General features: G+C 44.3%; 2 protein-coding genes across 2 annotated transcripts in view; one reads left to right on the forward strand and one right to left on the reverse strand.

Moving 5' to 3' along the window:
• LOC133456428 (NACHT, LRR and PYD domains-containing protein 3-like) overlaps window positions 1-20,444 on the forward strand; it is a 687,319-nt gene that overhangs the window by 131,597 nt on the left and 535,278 nt on the right.
• LOC133457492 (uncharacterized) overlaps window positions 1-20,444 on the reverse strand; it is a 133,022-nt gene that overhangs the window by 82,837 nt on the left and 29,741 nt on the right. Inside the window, exons 9-15 of the mRNA XM_061736826.1 lie at window positions 13,100-13,273; window positions 11,396-11,569; window positions 10,570-10,752; window positions 10,247-10,423; window positions 8,451-8,624; window positions 6,286-6,471; window positions 2,638-2,814 (exon numbers count right to left, since the gene is read on the reverse strand). Coding sequence (XP_061592810.1) covers window positions 2,638-2,814; window positions 6,286-6,471; window positions 8,451-8,624; window positions 10,247-10,423; window positions 10,570-10,752; window positions 11,396-11,569; window positions 13,100-13,273 — 1,245 coding nt within the window. The remainder of the gene's footprint in view (window positions 1-2,637; window positions 2,815-6,285; window positions 6,472-8,450; window positions 8,625-10,246; window positions 10,424-10,569; window positions 10,753-11,395; window positions 11,570-13,099; window positions 13,274-20,444) is intronic.

Here is a 20,444-nt window from a genome sequence, read left to right on the forward strand (position 1 = left end):
GCGCTGTTGAGCCATTTTGCCACGCCCATTAATGCAAACCATTAAATATCACATTTTTCACCAGGCCTGGTTTGCATGCAAAATTTGGTGACTTTTGGGGCACTTTAGGGGGGCAAAAAGGCCCTCCTTTCGTCAGAATAAAGAAGAATAAAGAAAAATTCCTACAGATACAATAGGGCCTTCGCACTGTAAGTGCTCGGGCCATAATAATAATAATAATAATAATAATAAAAACCACAAATACAATAGGGTCCTCGCACCTTCAGTGTTCGGGCCCTAAATATCATATTTCTAGTATCATGTTGGGTCACAGTCCCATGTGAATTATGTGATTATGTGAATTTCAACTTTAAGCCCAGCTCTGAGGCCTTATTCTGAGACCAGCCTTGATTTCCTTAGAAGCTGACCGCATGGCAAGGAACAAAGGAACCATCATAATGACTCAAAGTCCAAGAAGGATTTGCATTGACGGCCCTTCAGTGATAAGGAACAGCCCTCTGATTGGGCATGGACCCCAAACTGCAGGGGGGGCCGCATTTTGCAGCCTGGGCCCCTATAAAGAGCAGACTCCCCTCTCTCTCTTCTCTTTCTCTTCTCTTTTCTTCCCTTTTCTCCTCTCTTCCAGGTCACAACTCCCATTTTAGCGTAAAAAGCTACTAGCTATGGACCGGCCTCGTCCACAAAAGCACCTTTTTTCTTCACTTACAAAGATCCACGTAAGAGGCTGTTTTGTGTCTGGGCAGAGAAACTTCGACCCCAAAAAAAATCGTCTGGTGTAAATGTTCAATTAGGGCGGAGCTGCGTGGCAAACACCGCGGCAGGTGCCGTCTCGCGCCGCCAAGCTCGGTGGCGAACCGGACGCTCTGGGCGCAAAGCGCAGACCGCTGCCGGTGTTCTGTCAATTTCTGCTGCTTCGTCGAAAAATGCTACCGCCGCTTAAAACCATAGCGTCCATCTGTCGATTTTTGCTACCCTATCAGAAAAAGCTACCTAATGGTTTTCTACCTTTTGTAAAGCTACAATTTTACTGTGTTTTACTCCCTAGCCCACTTCCTTTCCCCCCAAGTGGTCCTTGTCGCTTGCCAGGCCGTCTTTGTAAATAAGAATGTGTTCTTAATGACCTGCCAGGTTAAATAAACGAGAATGACTGAATGAATATCAAATAAAGCGATATAATTTTTTTTTTCCTCTTTATTTCGTATAATGTTCACATAATGTAATGCAATTAATGTCATGGGTAGTGTATTTTGAAGGATCAAATACTCAACATCCCATGTTATCCATTTTAAATCAATATTTCAGGGGTAGCATAATTTGATAGTCCAGTAACATCCTATCAAATAATGCTCCCGTCACTTAATGCATTCAGGGCACGAGAAGCATCTAAAATGATCTCTGCTGGCCTGATACTGCACCGCAAAACATGTAATATTTGATCCTAAGTGTTGTTTTATCATCTTTAACACTTAATAAATTATCATTCATTTAAATGAGAGAAGTTGTTTGTGTTTATTTTATACATATTTGTCACAACTGCTGGTTGCAAAGGTCTGTGCTCGGACTCTTTCCTTCACTATTATTCTGAGGAATAACTTACCGTATTTTCCATACTATAAGGCGCACTTAAAAGCCTTTAATTTTCTCAAAAACTGGCAGTGCGCCTTATAATAAAGTGCGCCTTATATATGATCATTACGGTAATTTCTGTTACTGTAGTCGGGGAGATTGTGGGTAATGTAGTTGGTGTCGCCAAAGTAACGGCGCTAAAAACGTCAGGAATCCTTACAGACGTTCATGACGACAGCAGCGACGCTGACTCGCATAATGGTGACTTTGATGAGACGGAGCAAAGCTGTTTTTTATTTTGTCAATAAAGTTTGACATACGGTACTTTTCTTCTTGTTTTCTTTTGCATTTGCTGTAGGATTTTGTAGCATTTCCCGTAGCGCAGCTCCATCAGGTAGATACGTAACTCAACCCCAGCCACAATAGTATGGTATTTGACCATATATTTAGTGCGCCTTATAATGCGGTGCGCCTTATATATGGAAAACGTTTTTAAATACGTCATTCATTGAAGGTGTACCTTATAATGCAGTGCGCCTTATAGTGCGGAAAATACGATACCTTGAGACGGATTTTGCTGTTTAGTTATCATTTCCTGATTATGTCAGGTCGTGCCCCCTTTTGATTAATTCATTTTTATAATTCATTTTGATAAATAATCTACTTTATTAACTATTAATAATTGTCTAAGGACAATCATTAATAACTCTTTGATAACTGAACCAGCACCCCTGTGGCACAACAATCACCTACTTAAATGTTGGAACAAATGTATTTTTCTCATTTCCCAGTTAATTCTTGTTTGTTCAGATGTTTTATTCCAGGTTCAGACACATCTCTGGTTGTTCACTTGTTCCTGTCTGACACATTCAGATGTTTAGTTTTTATGTAATAAATCAGAAGAAGAAGTTTAAGAAGAAACAAATTGTTGGAGGACTAAAGCAGAGAAGAAGAAACCCGATCAGTCAGATGGTCAGTGTGGATCAGCAGATCAGCCTGATGTCTGCAGGTTAGTGTCAACACAACTTTCCCATCAGATTCATCTAAACACACAACTAAAACATGTCTGACCTCAGAGTTTCCAGTCTGCAGCCTGGACTCTCCAGGAAACCGCACAGATGTTTCACTCCTAAATCCTGCAGGTCCTGGTTCCCGCTCAGGTCCAGATGTTTCAGATGGGAGGGGTTGGACTTCAGAGCTGAGACCAGAGAAAAACAGCTGATCTCTGACAAACTGCTGTCCTTCAACCTGAATAAAAAATAAAAGATGTGAGCTGAAGCCCCCGGGATGCAGGTTCCAACAGTCCAACAGAACCAGTGAAAAAGAGCTTCATCAATATTCATGACATCATGCTGCTGCTCCAATAAAGATAAGATAAGATAATCCTTTATTTTCTCCCTCAGTGGGGAATCTTACTTTGTTGGCAGCAGTACACTTAGCACACACATGCAGGGGAGGGGTAAAAGAGACTAAAAAGTAAAAAATAAAAAAAATATATAATTAATAATAATAATAATAATAATTTCCTTTATTAATCCCACAACGGGGAAATTCTTTCTCTGCATTTAACCCATTTTCTAGTTGAACTAGTAGCAGTGGGCTGCCAATTGCACGGCGCCCGGGGAGCAGTAAGGGTTAAGGGCCTTGCTCAGGGGCCCAAAGGGGTTGACCTCGGTTGCAATCCAGGGGCTTGAACCTGGGACCTCCTAGGCCACCACTCCCCAAATTACAAAATATGAGCAGTATATACAGTAAATTGAAAGAAAAGAAACAGGTAGAGTGTGTGTGAGGTAGACAGGCAGATATTGCACATATGATATTGCACATCTTGTTATGTTATTGCACAAGTTATTGTCTGTTTGCTACTGAGAGCAGCCCTGGTTGTACAGTATGATGGCAGCGGGGAGGAAGGACCTGCAATGCCTCTCAGTGCTGAATTGCGGATGACGAAGCCGGTCGCTGATGGAGCTTTCCATGGCTCTGACAGTCTCATGAAGGGGGTGGGAGACATTGTCCATGATGGAGGACAGCTTAGCCACCATCCTCCTCTCCCCCACCACCTCCACCGGGTCGAGACTGCAGCCTAGGACAGAGCCAGCTTTCTTCACCACCTTGTCCAGTCTCTTCCTCTCTGCTGCAGTGATGCTGCTGCTCCAGCAGACCACCCCATCAAAAATGGCCGACGCCACCACAGAGTCATAAAAGGTCCTCAGGAGGCCTTCCCTGACTCCGAAGGACCTCGGTCTGCGCAGCAGGTGGAGTCTGCTTTTGCCTTTCTTATAAAGTGCCTGGGTATTTACAGTCCAGTCCAGTTTATTGTTCAGGTGAACACCCAGGTACTTGTAAGAGTCCACAATCTCTATGTCCATTCCCTGAATGTTCACAGGCGAGGGGGGGACTTTGCGCCGGCGGAAGTCCGCCACCAACTCCTTCGTTTTCCCAGCATTTGTCTGGAGGCGGTTCCGCTAGCACCAGTCCACAAATCTGTGGTTCAGTTCTCGGTACTCCGTCTCATCTCCGTTGTTAATGAGACCGACGATGGCGGAGTCGTCCGAGAACTTCTGGAGGTGGTAGGTTGATGTGTGGTGGGCGAAGTCGGCTGTGTAGACGGTGAAGAGGAGGGGAGCCAGGACGGTCCCCTGTGGCGCTCCCGTGCTGCAGACCACCGTGTAAGACACACAGCCTCCTGTCCTCACAAACTGTGGTCTGTTTGTGAGTAAATCCAGGACCCATGATGTCAGCGGCTTGCAGACTCCAGCATGGTGCAGTTTGTCCCTCAGCAGTTCTGGCTGGATGGTGTTGAAGGCACTGGAAAAATCATAAAACATGATCCTCACAGTGCGTCCAGCCTGCTCCAGGTGGGCTAGGGACCTCTGCATCAGGAAGATGACGGCGTCCTCAACCCCGATGCTCGGCTGGTAGGCGAACTGCAGCGGGTCGGCGGCGGAGCTCACCAGGGGGGGCAGGTGGTGGAGGACCAGCCTCTCCAGGGTCTTTGCCAGGTGTGATGTTAGGGCCACTGGCCGGTAGTGGTTGAAGTCGCTGGGGCGAGATGACTTGGGCACCGGTACCATGCAGGACGTCTTCCACAGCTTTGGTACCCTGTGCAGCCTCAGGCTCGTGTTGAACATGTGCTCCACGATCCTGCACAGTTGCTTGGAGCAGGATCTGAGCAGCCTGGAGGTGATGCCATCTGGACCCGTCGCCTTCTTCACCTTGAGCCTGGCCAGTTCTCTCTCCACCTGGGCTGTGGAGAGCACCACGCTGGGCGGGGGGGTGATGGGTGGGCTGGGCGGGGTTGCAGGGAGGGGGGTTGGTGGGGTCGGTGGAGTAGAGAGTGGGCAGAGGGGTTGTGGAGGCGGAGTAGCAGTGTAGGTAGGTAGTGTAAACTCTAGTGTGTTAGAGTCAGTAGTCATAGTTGCAGCTATAGAACAAGACTATAATAGTTAGTCTCAAATATAGCTTTGCGGTAGATATGCTGCGATAGGCCTATGCTCCAGGGGGGCACCGACATGAACCGCTGGGCGGTGCCTCTCACCCTTCTTCTCTCCTTTTCCCTTCCTCTCTTCTCCATTACCATTTTTACTTATTATAAATATCTCATAGCTATCATTTTTGTCCATCGTTCCTGTAGTTTCTTGTGCCGGCCCCCCTTTTTTCTCTTTTGTGCATGTTTGCAGGCCGGAGCCTCGGGAGCTGCGTTCTGGCCTGCGGTCCCGGTCCCCCCCCCCATCCCCGGTCATCCCGTTGCTGCTTCCACCTGCCTATATGGATGTCTGCTGTGTGCTGCTGACATGTTTATGTTCATGTTCTGGATCTCTGGAAAGCGTCTAGAGACAACATCTGTTGTATTAGACGCTATATAAATAAAATTGAGTTGAATTGAATTGAATTGAATTTGTTAATTGTGACAGTTATTTTGTGTGTTTTATTGTGTGTTGTAAATAAAAGAAATGACTTGGCGGAGAATGAAAAAGGTCGTGTTTAATTGCTCCGCACTCCACCTGCTTTTTACAGGTCAGTATATGGGTTAAAACCGGGGAATATGGGTTTATGTTGTAGTTTGCCTATTCCGGGAACGGAGGAAAGAGGTTTATATGGTTTTTGGTTAGTTTTATGGGAAATGGTGAAACAGGAACGTTTTTGACAGCCGCCATTACATGCGGGAAGCGGCCATTACGCGACGAGCACGTGTAATGCACGCTCGAGTGGTATGCTCGTTAAGGAGCCAATTAAGGTTATTTGTTTTATTTTGTATATTTATATTATCATGTCATGTTTATATATGTAACACGAACATGTTGGGTGATCCTGTGTATATCACAGCAAGTTTTAAAGGGGTATTTCGACCCACTGTATTCTCTGTTAACACTGTATAGTGATATGTGACCAGTATGATACTGAGGTAAATTGAAGTTGCAAATAACTGAACAAGAACGAGGAAAATGGAATGTGATGTAATGAGAAGAAACCCAAGTGTTTATTTTGTTAATTGTGACAGTTATTTTGTGTGTTTTATTGTGTGTTGTAAATAAAAGAAATGACTTAGCGGAGAACAAAGAAGGTCGTGTTTAATTGCTCCGCACTCCACCTGCTTTTTACAGGTAAACATATTTGTTACCACGGTCCTCACCCTTGGGACCCGTAACATCTGCAGGTTAGTGTCAACACAACTTTAATATCAGCTTCATCTGAACACACAACTAAAACATGTCTGACCTCAGAGTCTTCAGTTCGCAGTCTGGACTCTCCAGGAAACCACACAGATGTTTCACTCCCGAATCCCGCAGGTTCTGGTTCTTACTTAGGTCCAGATGTTTCAGATGTTTCAGATGGGAGGGGTTGGACTTCAGAGCTGAGACCAGAGAAGAACAGCTGATCTCTGACAACCTGCAGCACTTCAACCTAGATAAAGAATAAAAGATGTGAGCTGAAGCCCCCGGGATGCAGGTTCCAACAGTCCAACAGAACCAGTGAATAAGAGCTTCATCAATATTCATGACATCATGCTGCTGCTCCAATAAAGACGTAGTGACTTCAGCTCTTCAGCTCTGCAGCTCCACCAGTGGATCCATCCATACAAACCCATGTTGTGCAGCCAAGTGATTCATGTTTCCATACAAACAAACATGTCAGGAGGAAATCTGGGACAAATGTCAACTCATTGATTTGTATGAAGAGAAAATGAAGCATTTCTTTGAATGTCAGAGACACAAAAAAATGATGAACTGATGTCTAATATTTCATGTAGTAAAACTAGTTTCAAGTGTTCAACAAGCAGATGAACAACTTGTTACTTGAACATGTTGTGTTTGAATATCTCAGTCGGTACAAACGTTAGAATCTCAGTGTTTGCACAGAAGCAGGACTGGATATGTTACCATGGAGATCTCTGGTGTGCAGCTAACCTGGTCTGGACCAGACTAACAAGCAGGACTTCTTCCTCCTGCTGCTCAATCTGATCAGTCAGCTGTCACTCTGATCAATCATTTATTTCATCAACACTTGTTCATCATCATCCATGTGTTTGTTTCCTCATTGTCATCATCAACATCAACATTTACAGATACATTACAATTCAGCATCATCATCATCTTACAGGCTCCACATAGATGAGAATTAGAAAGGTGATGGCAGCTTTATTTCACTTTTCTTATTTCAACACACGTGTATTTATATTTAGTTGTACACTTTGAAAACCATAAGAAGACATTATTTGTTGCACTTTATGTCTTGCTGTCACTTGGATGAAATGATCTTAACAGACTTATTAATACATGATAGTAAAAACCCTAGAAAAAGATGTTTTCCATGGTGAGAGTTTTATATTTGATAAACTTGTATTTGTTGAAATGAAATGTAACTGTAGTCAAAGGAAGCCAAAGTTGGTTTGACTGATTTCAACTACAGTAAGAAGTTATTCAGTAAATGAGCTCTACAGCTCATATGTTGGACTACTACACATTCAGTCTGTCCACTATCGTCTGTCAAACCCTCTGAGTTCATTAACAGGACATTTATGAACGTATCAGCTGTTTAAGCTCCTTGTACGTTTCCATTAGAAGCTATTGTTCAATTGGTGAAAAATCAGCAACACTCTTCCTCCATTTCTGAATCCGGACATCAGGACATCTAAGGAAGACATCAACGTGCACGTACCAGGATTAGTTCAACCTGGCTTTACATAGCTGCACCTTCTCATCCTGGATCGTCTTCCTGCAGTGGAATAATCCAGGATGAACTCAGGAGGATCTGTCAAGCCTTTCTCACACATCCTGGACTTCTTTCTACTTTCATGCAACAAACCTCCCAATGGTCCCAGAAAAACTACATCAAGATGATCAGCGATGAAAGTAATCCAACCGTGGAAAACATTTGAAAAAGCATCAGAGACAAGCCGCGGGAGATGATTTTGGAGGTCTGGAATACAATATGTAATCCTGGATCAATCAGGGAACTTTATATTCAGTTGGTTTCTGAAATGACCTTAAGATCAAGATATAATTGTATTTTTTTCTGAATAGAATACTAATTATAAACATTACATTTCTACTATTACCTAATTAAAAGTTGGAACAAATGTATTTTTCCTATTTCCCACTTTAATCTTGTTTGTTCAGATGTTTTATTCCAAATTCAAACACATCTCTGGTTCTTCAGTTTTTTCTGTCTTACAAATTCAGGTGTTTAATTTCTATTTAATAAATCAGAAGAGGAAGTTTAAGGATAAACTAACTGTTGGAGGACTAAAGCCGAGAAGAAGAAACCAGAGCAGTCGGATGGTCAGTGTGGATCAGCAGGAGATCAGCCTGATGTCTGCAGGTTAGTGTCAACACAACTTTCACATCAGATTCATCTGAACACACAACTAAAACGTGTCTGACCTCAGAGTCTCCAGTCTGCAGTCGGGACTCTCCAGGAAACCACACAGCTGCTTCACATCTGAATCCTGCAGGTGGTTCTCAGTCAGGTCCAGTTGTTCCAGATCAGAGGGGTTGGACTCCAGAACTGAGACCAGAGAAGAACAGATGATCTCTGACAAACTGCAGCGCTCCGACCTGATCAAAGAATAAAACACAGATAAAACTCTAGATGAGTGTTTGGTCCACATCAGTTCAGGGGGCAGCAGGGTGGTGTGGTGGCGAACACTGGAGCTTCACAGTCACAAGGTTCCTGGTTCAAATCCCAGCTCGGTTCTTCCCTCATGTTCACTCAGAAACAACTCCGTCAGGGTTCTTGATGCTTCCACATTAAACGCAAGACTGAGATACTTTGTCTCTTTGATTAGGTTATAATGTTCCTGTTCTCGTGTCTGTTTGTTTTTTGTCTTACAGATCCCCAAGGTGTGCTCGTTGTGCGTTTCCGTTTTGCATTTTAGACTAGCAGCGGATGTCAGGTTTTTACCAACATGGTATTAACCATTATCATATATGCAGACAAAAAAAAAGGTTATGATTTTCAATGTCAGCCAACTAAGTACTTTACGTTCAGGAACGTGGTAACAAAGTATTCTAGAACAGTGGTGAGTACTCTGATTAGTATTGGGGGATCATGGAGACCCTGTATGGAGTTGGGAATGCAGGACTGGACTTTAACTGGTTCTGTTGCTGCCATAAATTCAACATTTATCAATGTTTTGGTATTTTTATCAGAATTATTATAATTAGCATATTTCTGATAATGATGGATGAAACAGACGCATCACAATCAAGATTCTGGTAAACATACAGGAACTGCCTAATCGCACTGAGAGTAATATGAGAAAACACTTTTTTGAGAAATATCTTTAAAATATTCCTGAAAGTAAAAAAAGTACTTTGTTGTTCAGAATGACAAACTACACAGTACTGGGTCAGCTGATTATATGTCTTACTTTTAGCTCAACGGAGTCATAGATGTGAGTTATTTTACAGTCTTTGGAGCATCTTCATGAAGGAAACCAGCCGTTTGGTCTTGTTAGTTGTGTCATGTGATATATGACATAACGATGCTGAACATCTTCTGCTTCATGATCTGGTGTCAAATGTCTGAGTGAGCAGTGGCAGGAAGAGCTGGTGGTGGTTTCACTGGATGAGAACCATATCTACTTATTACAGATAACAACTATTTTAATGGAATAAAGGGGGGAGAACGTCTACTGTTAGAGATACAGCGGTACCGACAAACCACAACCTCACACCTCCTGGCCTCTGGACCGGTGGCCCGTCCCTGCATGGTCACCATCTCACCTCTCCTGATCCCCTCTGATTCATATTTGGGTAAATAAATATTTAGATGCAGACTCTTTACGCCTGGTCAGCCGTCACTTCAGACCTGTCCACTAAAACCTTAAAACAGTTAGTTTGTTTACCGTCTTCCTTCAGGACATGTGTGGTCTCTGTCTGTGTTCAATGTGGGAGGGGGTCTGTCTATGCCAGACTTGTGGTTTCATAGATGATTTAAAAGATGATCATGTAACTGAGTTTTAAACTTTTAGAGTCAGAAAAGCATCATATGGCCCTTTAAAAGTGATGAACCCAGAAGTGACATCTCCCTGAGTGATGTGATGGTTCTGTCTGGACCTTGAGCTGCTTCATGACAGCAGGAACACATGTGTATGATGGTGAGTGAAGTTCAGACGATAAACACCTGAAACACCTTCATCTTCTCTGTTTGAGGAGACCCAAATCAGTGAACCGACCTGAGAGTCTGCAGCTGGTAGTCTGGACTCTCCACCAGGTCAGACAGCTGCTTCACATCTGAATCCTGCAGCTTGTAGTTGAATCTCAGGTCCAGATGTTTCAGATGGGAGGGATTTAACTTCAGAGCTGAGACCAGAGAAGAACCGCTGATCTCTGACAGACCACAGCACTGCAAGCTGCACAAAGACACCAGAGAAGAAGAAACCAGAGCAGTCAGATGGTCAGTGTGGATCAGCAGGAGATCAGCCTGATGTCTGCAGGTTAGTGTCAACACAACTTTCACATCAGATTCATCTGAACACACAACTAAAACATGTCTGACCTCAGAGTCTCCAGTCTGCAGTCTGGACTCTCCAGAAAACCACACAGATGTTTAAATTCTGAATCCTGCAGCTGGTTCCAGCTCAGGTCCAGATGTTTCAGATGTTTCAGATGGGAGGGGTTGGACTTCAGAGCTGAGACCAGAGAAGAATAGCTGATCTCTGACAACCTGCAGCCCTCCAACCTGAATAATGAAGAAACGTGTTGATGAATTTTAATCCCAGACTACAGTTTAAACTTCACCTCCAACTTTTAGAGTTTCACTTCAAATACAGGTGTAAGGAGGTGAATTGAATGGAGGTACCAGCAGAGGGCGCTGAGGGCGGCCATTTTAGGTCAGAACTGTGTTGTTTGTCTGAAGGTGACAAGATTCTAGATAAAACGTCAACTGCTCTGCCGTACATGTCCTATGCCTGGTTCTTCATTCTCATCTCCTGACCATCACAACAAAATAAATACACAACGCAGAGGCTGGTTCACGAGACAGAAGGTGGGACCATACCAGAGCAAGGACGACAATCTTTTTGGTTACACAACTAAACATCTCCTCCAGGAGAAAAGAAAGAAATAACACCTCTGGAAATTTTTAATGAAATTATACTAAATTAGGGAACTGATACAGTTGGAGCAGGAAGAGTCTCTAGAAAGAGTATTTCCCAGAAGTTCCCAGATGTGTTCAGGAACGATCTCCTGCAGCCGTCTGTTTGACGGAGAACCTGAAGACGTCTCCGACTGACAAACTCCTTAGTTTCATCTCTGTGTTTGTGGAGGATCGGTCTGGATGGAGCTTTCAAAGTTTCTTCGATCGTTTAAATCTGTGCACTGACCTCAAAGTCTCCAGTCTGCAATCTGGACTCTCCAGAAAACCACACAGATGTTTCACTCCTGAGTCTTGCAGGTCGTTCATGCTCAGGTCCAGATGTTTCAGATGGGAGGGGTTGGACGTCAGAGCTGAGCCCAGAGAAGAACAGCTGATCTCTGACAACCTGCAGTCCTCCAACCTGAACAAAAAGTAAAACATGTTCAAGTCTCATCAGAGAAGTCATCAGGTCCATGTGGGTCACCACCGTATCTGGACTTTGTAAAACAGGTTTTACAGCTTTGTTACATCCATGATGTCGTTTCCTGGTTGTTCCTCTGACATGTTCACCTTTAATGAACATCCTGAGCTACTCTGATCGAAGTCTGACACTAGATTTATATGAAAACACCAACATACACACCAATCTTTTTGATTCGTGTTGATGTTAAAATATTGTCCAAAGCAGCAGTTTAGAGATCAGAAGCTGATCTAGTAACAATTATCGACACCTGAATGGATCTTTGGAGAACAGCTGGATTTTCATATCATGTGTCCAGTCATGGTCTTTTAGTCAATTAGGATATTATTGTGTTAGTACTGGTTGGTGAAACTTATTAGGTGCACCTTCGTGGTATCCACCTGTAACTAAACCGAACCCAAACACCCACTGTCATGGGAGGTTGTATGAGAACCCAGATGCAGGAGAGCAAGAGGCAGGAGTTCCAAAAAACAGGGTTTATTAACACAAAAACAAAAAACAAAAACACTGCAGAGCAGGATCTCCAGGGCACAACACAAACAGGAATCCAAAAAGCTATGGGAGAACATGGAGGGAGCAAACAGTATGGACTGACAGGGAGCAGGGGAAGACGAGACCAGATATACACAGTGGATGACGAGACACAGGTGTGAACAATCAGGGCAGATGGAAAACAGGCGGGGCAGAACAGAAACACAAACTGGGGGAAATGTCGAACACTGTTTGGTCTTTTGGTGACCTGTTTCCTGTTTTATTTTGAAAGTACATCCTTGAGTGTTCTTTATTTGACTTCCCTTGATCCCGTCCAACCTGATTGTTTGCACCTGTCTCTCCTCAGTCCTTGAGAGTACATATGTCTCTTCCTGGCTGTTGGTCCATCTGTCTTCATTCCTCCTCTCTTTCAGTCCTGACTGGTTGTTAGTCTGCAGGCCTTCCAGTCATCTTCAGGATTCTCTGTTTACTGTTAGAGGCCTTTTTCTGGGTTTTTATGTTTTGTTAAAATAAAGGACTTTGCTGCCCTCTGTCACCTTTGGGTGTCCAGCATTTGGGTTCTGTAATATCACCTCATAACAAAACCTGCAGCTGTTTTAAAACAAGTTCAGACTCAGGAAACTGTAGATTACAACAAGAAAGAACAAGAAAGTACAAAGTACTTATCAAACATATACTTTGGCCTGATGTGCTGGGCTAATGTTTAATAAACTTTTTAAGGTTTTTCTTTCTTTTATACTAAACATTTATACTAAACTTCTCTCCTGTTTACATCTAAAATGGTTTCTCTCCTGTTTACATCTAAAATATTCTCATATAACAATCTTCAGACTTTTATAGACCCTTTCTAAAAAAGAAAAAAAAATCTTCACATCAGATATTAAATATTTCATGAAAATGTTTTGAATTAAAGTAGTTTTGTCACAGCTTTGGAGGATGATAACTGGATAAATGTGTAAACATCTCCAGTGGACTGACCTCAGAGTCTCCAGTCTACAGTTTGGACTCTCCAGTCCACCAGACAGAAGCTTCACTCCTGAATCCTCCAGGTGGTTCCGACTCAGGTCCAGTTCTGTCAGATGGGAGGAGTTGGACTTCAGAGCGGACGCAACAACTTCACAGTGAGTCTCTGAGAGTCCACAACCAACAAATCTGTGATGAGAGAAAATATGATGTCAGTTGTAAGAAAGTCTGGGTTAGGGGGCACAGTGGCGCAGCTGGTAGTGCAGCTGCAAGAAGGTCCTGGGATCGATTCCCGCCGGGGACGCTGTGGGCGCTGAAGTGCGTGTTAGTTCCCCCATGACTTCAGTGCCCACACCCTGGGTGGTGTTGGCGAAAGGGCCTTTCTGTGTGGAGTTTGCATGTTCTCCCCGTGTTCCCCTGGGTAGCTAATGGGAGCTACCCTCACAAAAACATGCACACAGTCCTGGGCTACACTGCCCCCTCTGGCCAACCGGGGCGCCAGATGGGGTGGGGAGGATCCTTCCACGCGCTACGTCTGGCCGGAGAAGCCCCACCCTGTCTGGTGAAAAGATGCGGCCTGCTCACTCCTCAGGATAAGGAGGAGACCTGAGCTCAGTGCAGGGCCCTCCCGGGGTTGGTAGAGGATGGCAATGCCCAGGACTGTTACTTAGGTAGGAGCACTGGGTGATAAAATGGGGGAAAAAACCGGGATAAAAATATATATAAAAAAAGAAAAAGCAAGTCTGGGTTAAAGCCAGACTGAACACATCTGATGATATTTGCAGACTTTGTTTGAATCTGCAGATGAAGGAGGGAACCGGCTTCGTTAACGTCTACGTCTGTCAGAGTCACCTGAAAACATCTGATTTAGGACATAAACTCCTGGACATTTTTCACTCAGAACATCTTGAATGAAAGTGAACAAGTTGAACTTTTATCAAGTATTCAGATAAAATATCTTCAAGCTTTTAAGCTATATTTAGTGTTTTTCTGACTCCTGGACTAGTTAGGGCCCGAGCACCTTCAGTGCGAAGGCCCTATTGTATCTGTAGGAATTCTTTTTTTTTTTCTTTCTTTCTTTTTTCTTCTGACGAAAGGAGGGCCTTTTTGCCCCCCTAAACGTGCCCAAAAAGTCACCAAATTTTGCATGCAAGTCAGGCCTGGCGAAAAATTTGATATTTAATGGTTTGCATTAATGGGCGTGCCAAAATGGCTCAACAGCGCCCCCCGGAAAACTTTGTGCCTCAAGCCCCAGAATGCGGTATGTCGTACACGCACGAAAATCGGTACACACCTGTATCATGGCGCAACTGAAAGAAAAGTCTCTTGGTGTCATGCCCGAAACCGAACAGGAAGTCGGCCATTTTGAATTAGTTGTGTCATTTTGGCGAAATTTATGCCATTCCTTCGAAAGTTAATTCAGCCCGAACCGTAACGTGAAAAAACTTTGCGCCTCAAGCCCCATAATACGGTTTGACGTACATGAACGAAAATCGGTACACACCTGTATCATGTCGCAACTAAAAGAAAAGTCTCTTGGCGCCATGGCCGAAACCGAACAGGAAGTCGGCCATTTTGAACATTCTGAATTAATTGCGTAATTTTGGAGCAATATATGCCATTCCTTCGAGAGTTAATTCAGCCCGAACCGTATCGTGAACCCAGATGTGTTATACATCAAAATGTGCGTCTCCATCCTGCGACTACACGCATTACTTTTCTCTTTCAAAAGTGTTACCGTGGCGACGCTAGACGCCAACAAGCGGACCCCCCCTTCATCTGATTGGTCCATATTTGATAGTTCCCCAAAAGGCACCAAATTTTGCATGCAAGGCAGGCCTGGCGATAAATTTGATATTTCATGGTTTACATTAATGGGCGTGGTAAAATGGCTCAACAGCGCCCCCTAGAAAACTTTGTGCCTCAAGCCCCACAATACGGTTTGACGTACATGCACGAAAATCGCTACACACCTGTATCATGTCACAACTAAAAGAAAAGTCTCTTGGCGCCATGGCCGAAACCGAACAGGAAGTCGGCCATTTTGAATAAATTGTGTCATTTTGGCGAAATATATGCCATTCCTTCGGCAGTTAATTCAGCCCGAACCGTAACGTGCACCCAAGTGTGTTATACATCAAAATGTGCGTCTACATCCCGCGACATCACGCATTACTTTTCTCTTTCAAAAGTGTTACCGTGGCGACGCTAGACGCCAAAAGGCGTGTCCCCCCTTCATGTGATTGGTCCATATTTGATAGTTCTCCAAAAGTCACCAAATTTTGCATGCAAGCCAGACTTGGCGATAAATTTGATATTTCATGGTTTGCATTAATGGGCGTGGCCTAACGGCTCAACAGCGCCCCCTAGAATACTTTTATCTGCCATAACTTTTGAATGGTTTGACATAGGAAGTCGTGGGTGGTGTCATGGGACTCTGTAATGAGTCCTTAAGCTTCGTTGGCCTTAATTAGCCCCGCCCCTTCTTCTGATTGGTTGTCCCTTTTTTCTGCTATAACTTTTGAATGGTTTGACATAGGAAGTCGTGGGTGGTCTCGTTTCTGATATGCTTATGGGGGGCGGTGGCCGTGAGTGCGAGGGCCCGTTCATCGCTGCTTGCAGCTTTAATTAGGGCCCGAGCACCTTCAGTGCGAAGGCCCTATTGTATTTGCAGGAATTTTTAGGGCCCGAGCACCTTCAGTGCGAAGGCCCTATTGTATTTGCAGGAATTTTTATTATTATTATTTTCCTGACAAAAGGAAGGCCTTTTTGCCCCCCTAAACATGCCCAAAAAGTCACCAAATTTTGCACCCAAGCCAGGCCTGGCGAAAAATTTGATATTTAATGGTTTGCATTAATGGGCGTGGCAAAATGGCTCAACAGCGCCCCCTTGAAAACTTTGTGCCTCAAGCCCCACGATACGATTAGACGTACATGCACGAAAATCGGTACATACCTGTATCATGGGGCAACTTAAACAAAAGTCTCTTGGGGTCATGTCCGAAACCGAACAGGATGTCGGCCATTTTGAATTAATCGTGTCATTTTGGCGAAATTTATGCCATTCCTTCGGCAGTTAATTCAGCCCGAACCGTAACGTGCACCCAGGTGTGTTATACATAAAAATGTGCGTCTCCATCCTGCGACACCACGCATTACTTTTCTCTTTCAAAAGCGTTACCGTGGCGACGCTAGACGCCAAAAAGCGCGCCCACCCTTCATCTGATTGGTTCAGACCGAAAAAACTTTGCGCCTCAAGCCCCATAATACGGTTTGATGTACATGAACGAAAATCGGTACACACCTGTATCATGTCGCAACTAAAAGAAAAGTCTCTTGGCGCCATGGCCGAAACCGAACAGGAAGTCGGCCATTTTGAACACTCTGAATTAATCGCGTAATCTTGGAGCAATATATGCCATTCCTTCGAGAGTTAATTCAGCCCGAACCGTATCGTGAACCCAGATATGTTATACATCAAAATGTGCGTCTCCATCCTGCGACTACACGCATTACTTTTCTCTTTCAAAAGTGTTACCGTGGCGACGCTAGACGCCAAAAGGCACGCCCCCCCTTCATGTGATTGGTCCATATTTGATAGTTCTCCAAAAGTAACCAAATTTTGCATGGAAGCCAGACTTGGCGATAAATTTGATATTTCATGGTTTGCATTAATGGGCGTGGCCTAACGGCTCAACAGCGCCCCCTGGAATACTTTTATCTGCCATAACTTTTGAATGGTTTGACATAGGATGTTGTGGGTGGTGTCATGGGACTCTGTAATGAGTCCTTAAGCTTCGTTGGCCTTAATTAGCCCCGCCCCTTCTTCTGATTGGTTGTCCCGATTTTCTGCTATAACATTGGAATGGTTTGACATAGAGAGTCGTGGGTGGTGTCATCAGATTCTTTATGGAGTCCTTGACCTTCATTGGCCAGAATTAGCCCCGTCCCTTCTTCTGATTGGTTGTCCCTTTTTTCTGCTATAACTTTTTAATGGTTTGACATATGAAGTCGTGGGTGGTGTCATGGGACTTTGTGCTGAGTTCTTAAGCTTCGTTGGCCTTAATTAGCCCCGCCCCTTCTTCTGATTGGTTGTCCCGATTTTCTGCTATAACTTTGGAATGGTTTAACATAGAGAGTCGTGGGTGATGTCATCAGATTCTTTATGGAGTCATTTACCTTCATTGACCTGAATTAGCCCCGCCCCTTCTTCTGATTGGTTGTCCCTTTTTTCGGCTATCACTTTTGAATGGTTTGACATAGGAAGTCGTGGGTGGTGTCATGGGACTTTGTACTGAGTTCTTAAGCTTCGTTGGCCTTAATTAGCCCCGCCCCTTCTTCTGATTGGTTGTCCCGATTTTCTGCTATAACTTTGGAATGGTTTGATATAGGGAGTCGTGGGTGGGGTCATCAGATTCTTTATGGAGTCCTTGACCTTCATTGGCCTGAATTAGCCCCGCCCCTTCTTCTGATTGGTTGTCCCTTTTTTCGGCTATCACTTTTGAATGGTTTGACATAGGAAGTCGTGGGTGGTGTCATGGGACTCTGTAATGAGTTCTTAAGCTTCGTTGGCCTTAATTAGCCCCGCCCCTTCTTCTGATTGGTTGTCCCGATTTTCTGCTATAACTTTGGAATGGTTTGACATAGAGAGTCGTGGGTGGTGTCATCTGATTCTGTATGGAGTCCTTGACCTTCCTTGGCCTGAATTAGCCACTGCCCCTTCTTCTGATTGGTTGTCCCTTTTTTCTGCTATAACTTTTCAATGGTTTGACATAGGAAGTCGTGGGTGGTGTCTTTTCTGATATGCTTATGGGGGGCGGTGGCTGTGAGTGCGAGGGCCCGTTCATCGCTGCTTGCAGCTTTAATTAGGGCCCGAGCACTTACAGTGCGAAGGCCCTATTGTATCTGTAGGAATTCTTCGCGTTATTATTATTTTTCTGACAAAAGGAAGGCCTTTTTGCCCCCCTAAACGTGCCCAAAAAGTCACCAAATTTTGCACGCAAGACAGGCCTGGCGAAAAATTTGATATTTAATGGTTTGCATTAATGGGCGTGGCAAAATGGCTCAACAGCGCCCCCCGGAAAAGTTTGTGCCTCAAGCCCCACGATACGGTTTGACGTACATGCACGAAAATCGGTACACACCTGTATCATGTCACAACTTAAAGAAAAGTCTCTTGGTGCCATGGCCCAAACCCAACAGGATGTCGGCATTTTTGAATTAATCGTGTCATTTTGGCGAAATTTATGCCATTCCTTTGGCAGTTAATACGGCCCGAACCGTAACGTGCACCCAAGTGTGTTATACATCAAAATGTGCGTCTCCATCTTCCGACACCACGCATTACTTTTCTCTTTCAAAAGTGTTACCGTGGCGACGCTAGACGCCAAAAAGCGCGCCCAGCCTTCATCTGATTGGTTCAGACCGAAAAAAAGTTGCGCCTCAAGCCCCACAATACGGTTTGACGTACATGAACGAAAATCGGTACAAACCTGTATCATGTCGCAACTTAAAGAAAAGTCTCTTGGCGCCATGGCCGAAACCGAACAGGAAGTCGGCCATTTTGAACATTCTGAATTAATCGCGTAATTTTGGAGCAATATATGCCATTCCTTCGAGAATTAATTCAGCCCGAACCGTATCGTGAACCCAGATGTGTTATACATCAAAATATGTGTCTCCATCCTGCGACTACACGCATTAGTTTTCTCTTTCGAAAGTGTTACCGTGGCGACGCTAGACGCCAACAAGCGCACCCCCCCTTCATCTGATTGGTCCATATTTGATAGTTCCCCAAAAGGCACCAAATTTGGCATGCAAGCCAGGCCTGGCGATAAATTTGATATTTCATGGTTTGCATTAATGGGCGTGGCAAAATGGCTCAACAGCGCCCCCTAGAAAACTTTGTGCCTCAAGCCCCACAATACGGTTTGACGTACATGCACGAAAATCGCTACACACCTGTATCATGGCACAACTTAAAGAAAAGTCTCTTGGAGCCATGGCCGAAACCGAACAGGATGTCGGCCATTTCGAATAAATTGTGTCATTTTGGCGAAATTTATGACATTCCTTCGGCAGTTAATTCAGCCCGAACCGTAACGTGCACCCAGGTGTGTTATACATCAAAATGTGCGTCTACATCCTGCGACACCACGCATTACTTTTCTCTTTCAAAAGTGTTACCGTGGCGACGCTAGACGCCAAAAGGCGCGCCCCCCCTTCATGTGATTGGTCCATATTTGATAGTTCTCCAAAAGTCACCAAATTTTGCATGCAAGCCAGACTTGGCGATAAATTTGATATTTCATGGTTTGCATTAATGGGCGTGGCCTAACGGCTCAACAGCGCCCCCTAGAAGACTTTTATCTGCCATAACTTTTGAATGGTTTGACATAGGAAGTTGTGGGTGGTGACATGGTGTAATGAGTCCTTAAGCTTCGTTGGCCTTAATTAGCCCCGCCCCTTCTTCTGATTGGTTGTCCCTTTTTTCTGCTATAACTTTTTAATGGTTTGACTCCCGCTTCCTGATTCAAACGTCTGCCGGCCCCGCCCCCCGACCAATCAGTGGCGAGTAGGGTGATGACGGCCCCGCCCCCCGACCGATCAGCTGTTGTAATGTGGTGACGTCAGAAATAGTCCCGTGCTCAGCCCGGTTAGAACCTCGGTAGAATGGTTACAGAAAGAGTAATAAATAAAATAGTAGTGTTTTACTAATATTTATACCTTACAAATTTTCAAAAAATTAGGAAAAAAAGTTCCAGACATATTATTGCTATGTTGGTCTCTCCTAAGCCAGTAAGTCAAAGCGAAAGGAATGGCTGAGACATAGCTCACCCAGAGCATTTCTGTCTTTGGTGCCAGAGGTCGGGAGTTCGAGCCTGGCTAAATGCCGAAATTTTTGTCAGCAATTTTTTTTTTTTTTTTTTACATCAACATGTGCATGTCTGTCCTGCGACGACGCACATTACTTTTCTCTTTCAAAAGTGTTACCGTGGCGACGCTAGACGCGAAAAAGCGCGCCTCCCCTTCATCTGATCGGTCCATATTTGATAGTTCTCCAAAAGTCACCAAATTTTGCATGCAAGCCAGGCCTGGTGATAAATTTGATATTTCATGGTTTGCATTAATGGGCGTTGCCTAACGGCTCAACAGCGCCCCCTAGAATACTTTTCTCTGCCATAACTTTTGAAAGGTTTGACATAAAGAGTCGTGGGTGGTGTCATGGGACTCGGTATTGAGTCCTTGACCATAATTGGTGAAAATTAGCCCCGCCCCTTCTTCTGATTGGTCGTCCCGATTTTCTGCTATAACTTTTGAATGGTTTGACATAGAGAGTCGTGGGTGGTGTCATCAGATT

This window comes from Cololabis saira, chromosome 12 (genome assembly GCF_033807715.1).
Source record: "Cololabis saira isolate AMF1-May2022 chromosome 12, fColSai1.1, whole genome shotgun sequence".
Taxonomy (NCBI): domain Eukaryota; kingdom Metazoa; phylum Chordata; class Actinopteri; order Beloniformes; family Belonidae; genus Cololabis; species Cololabis saira.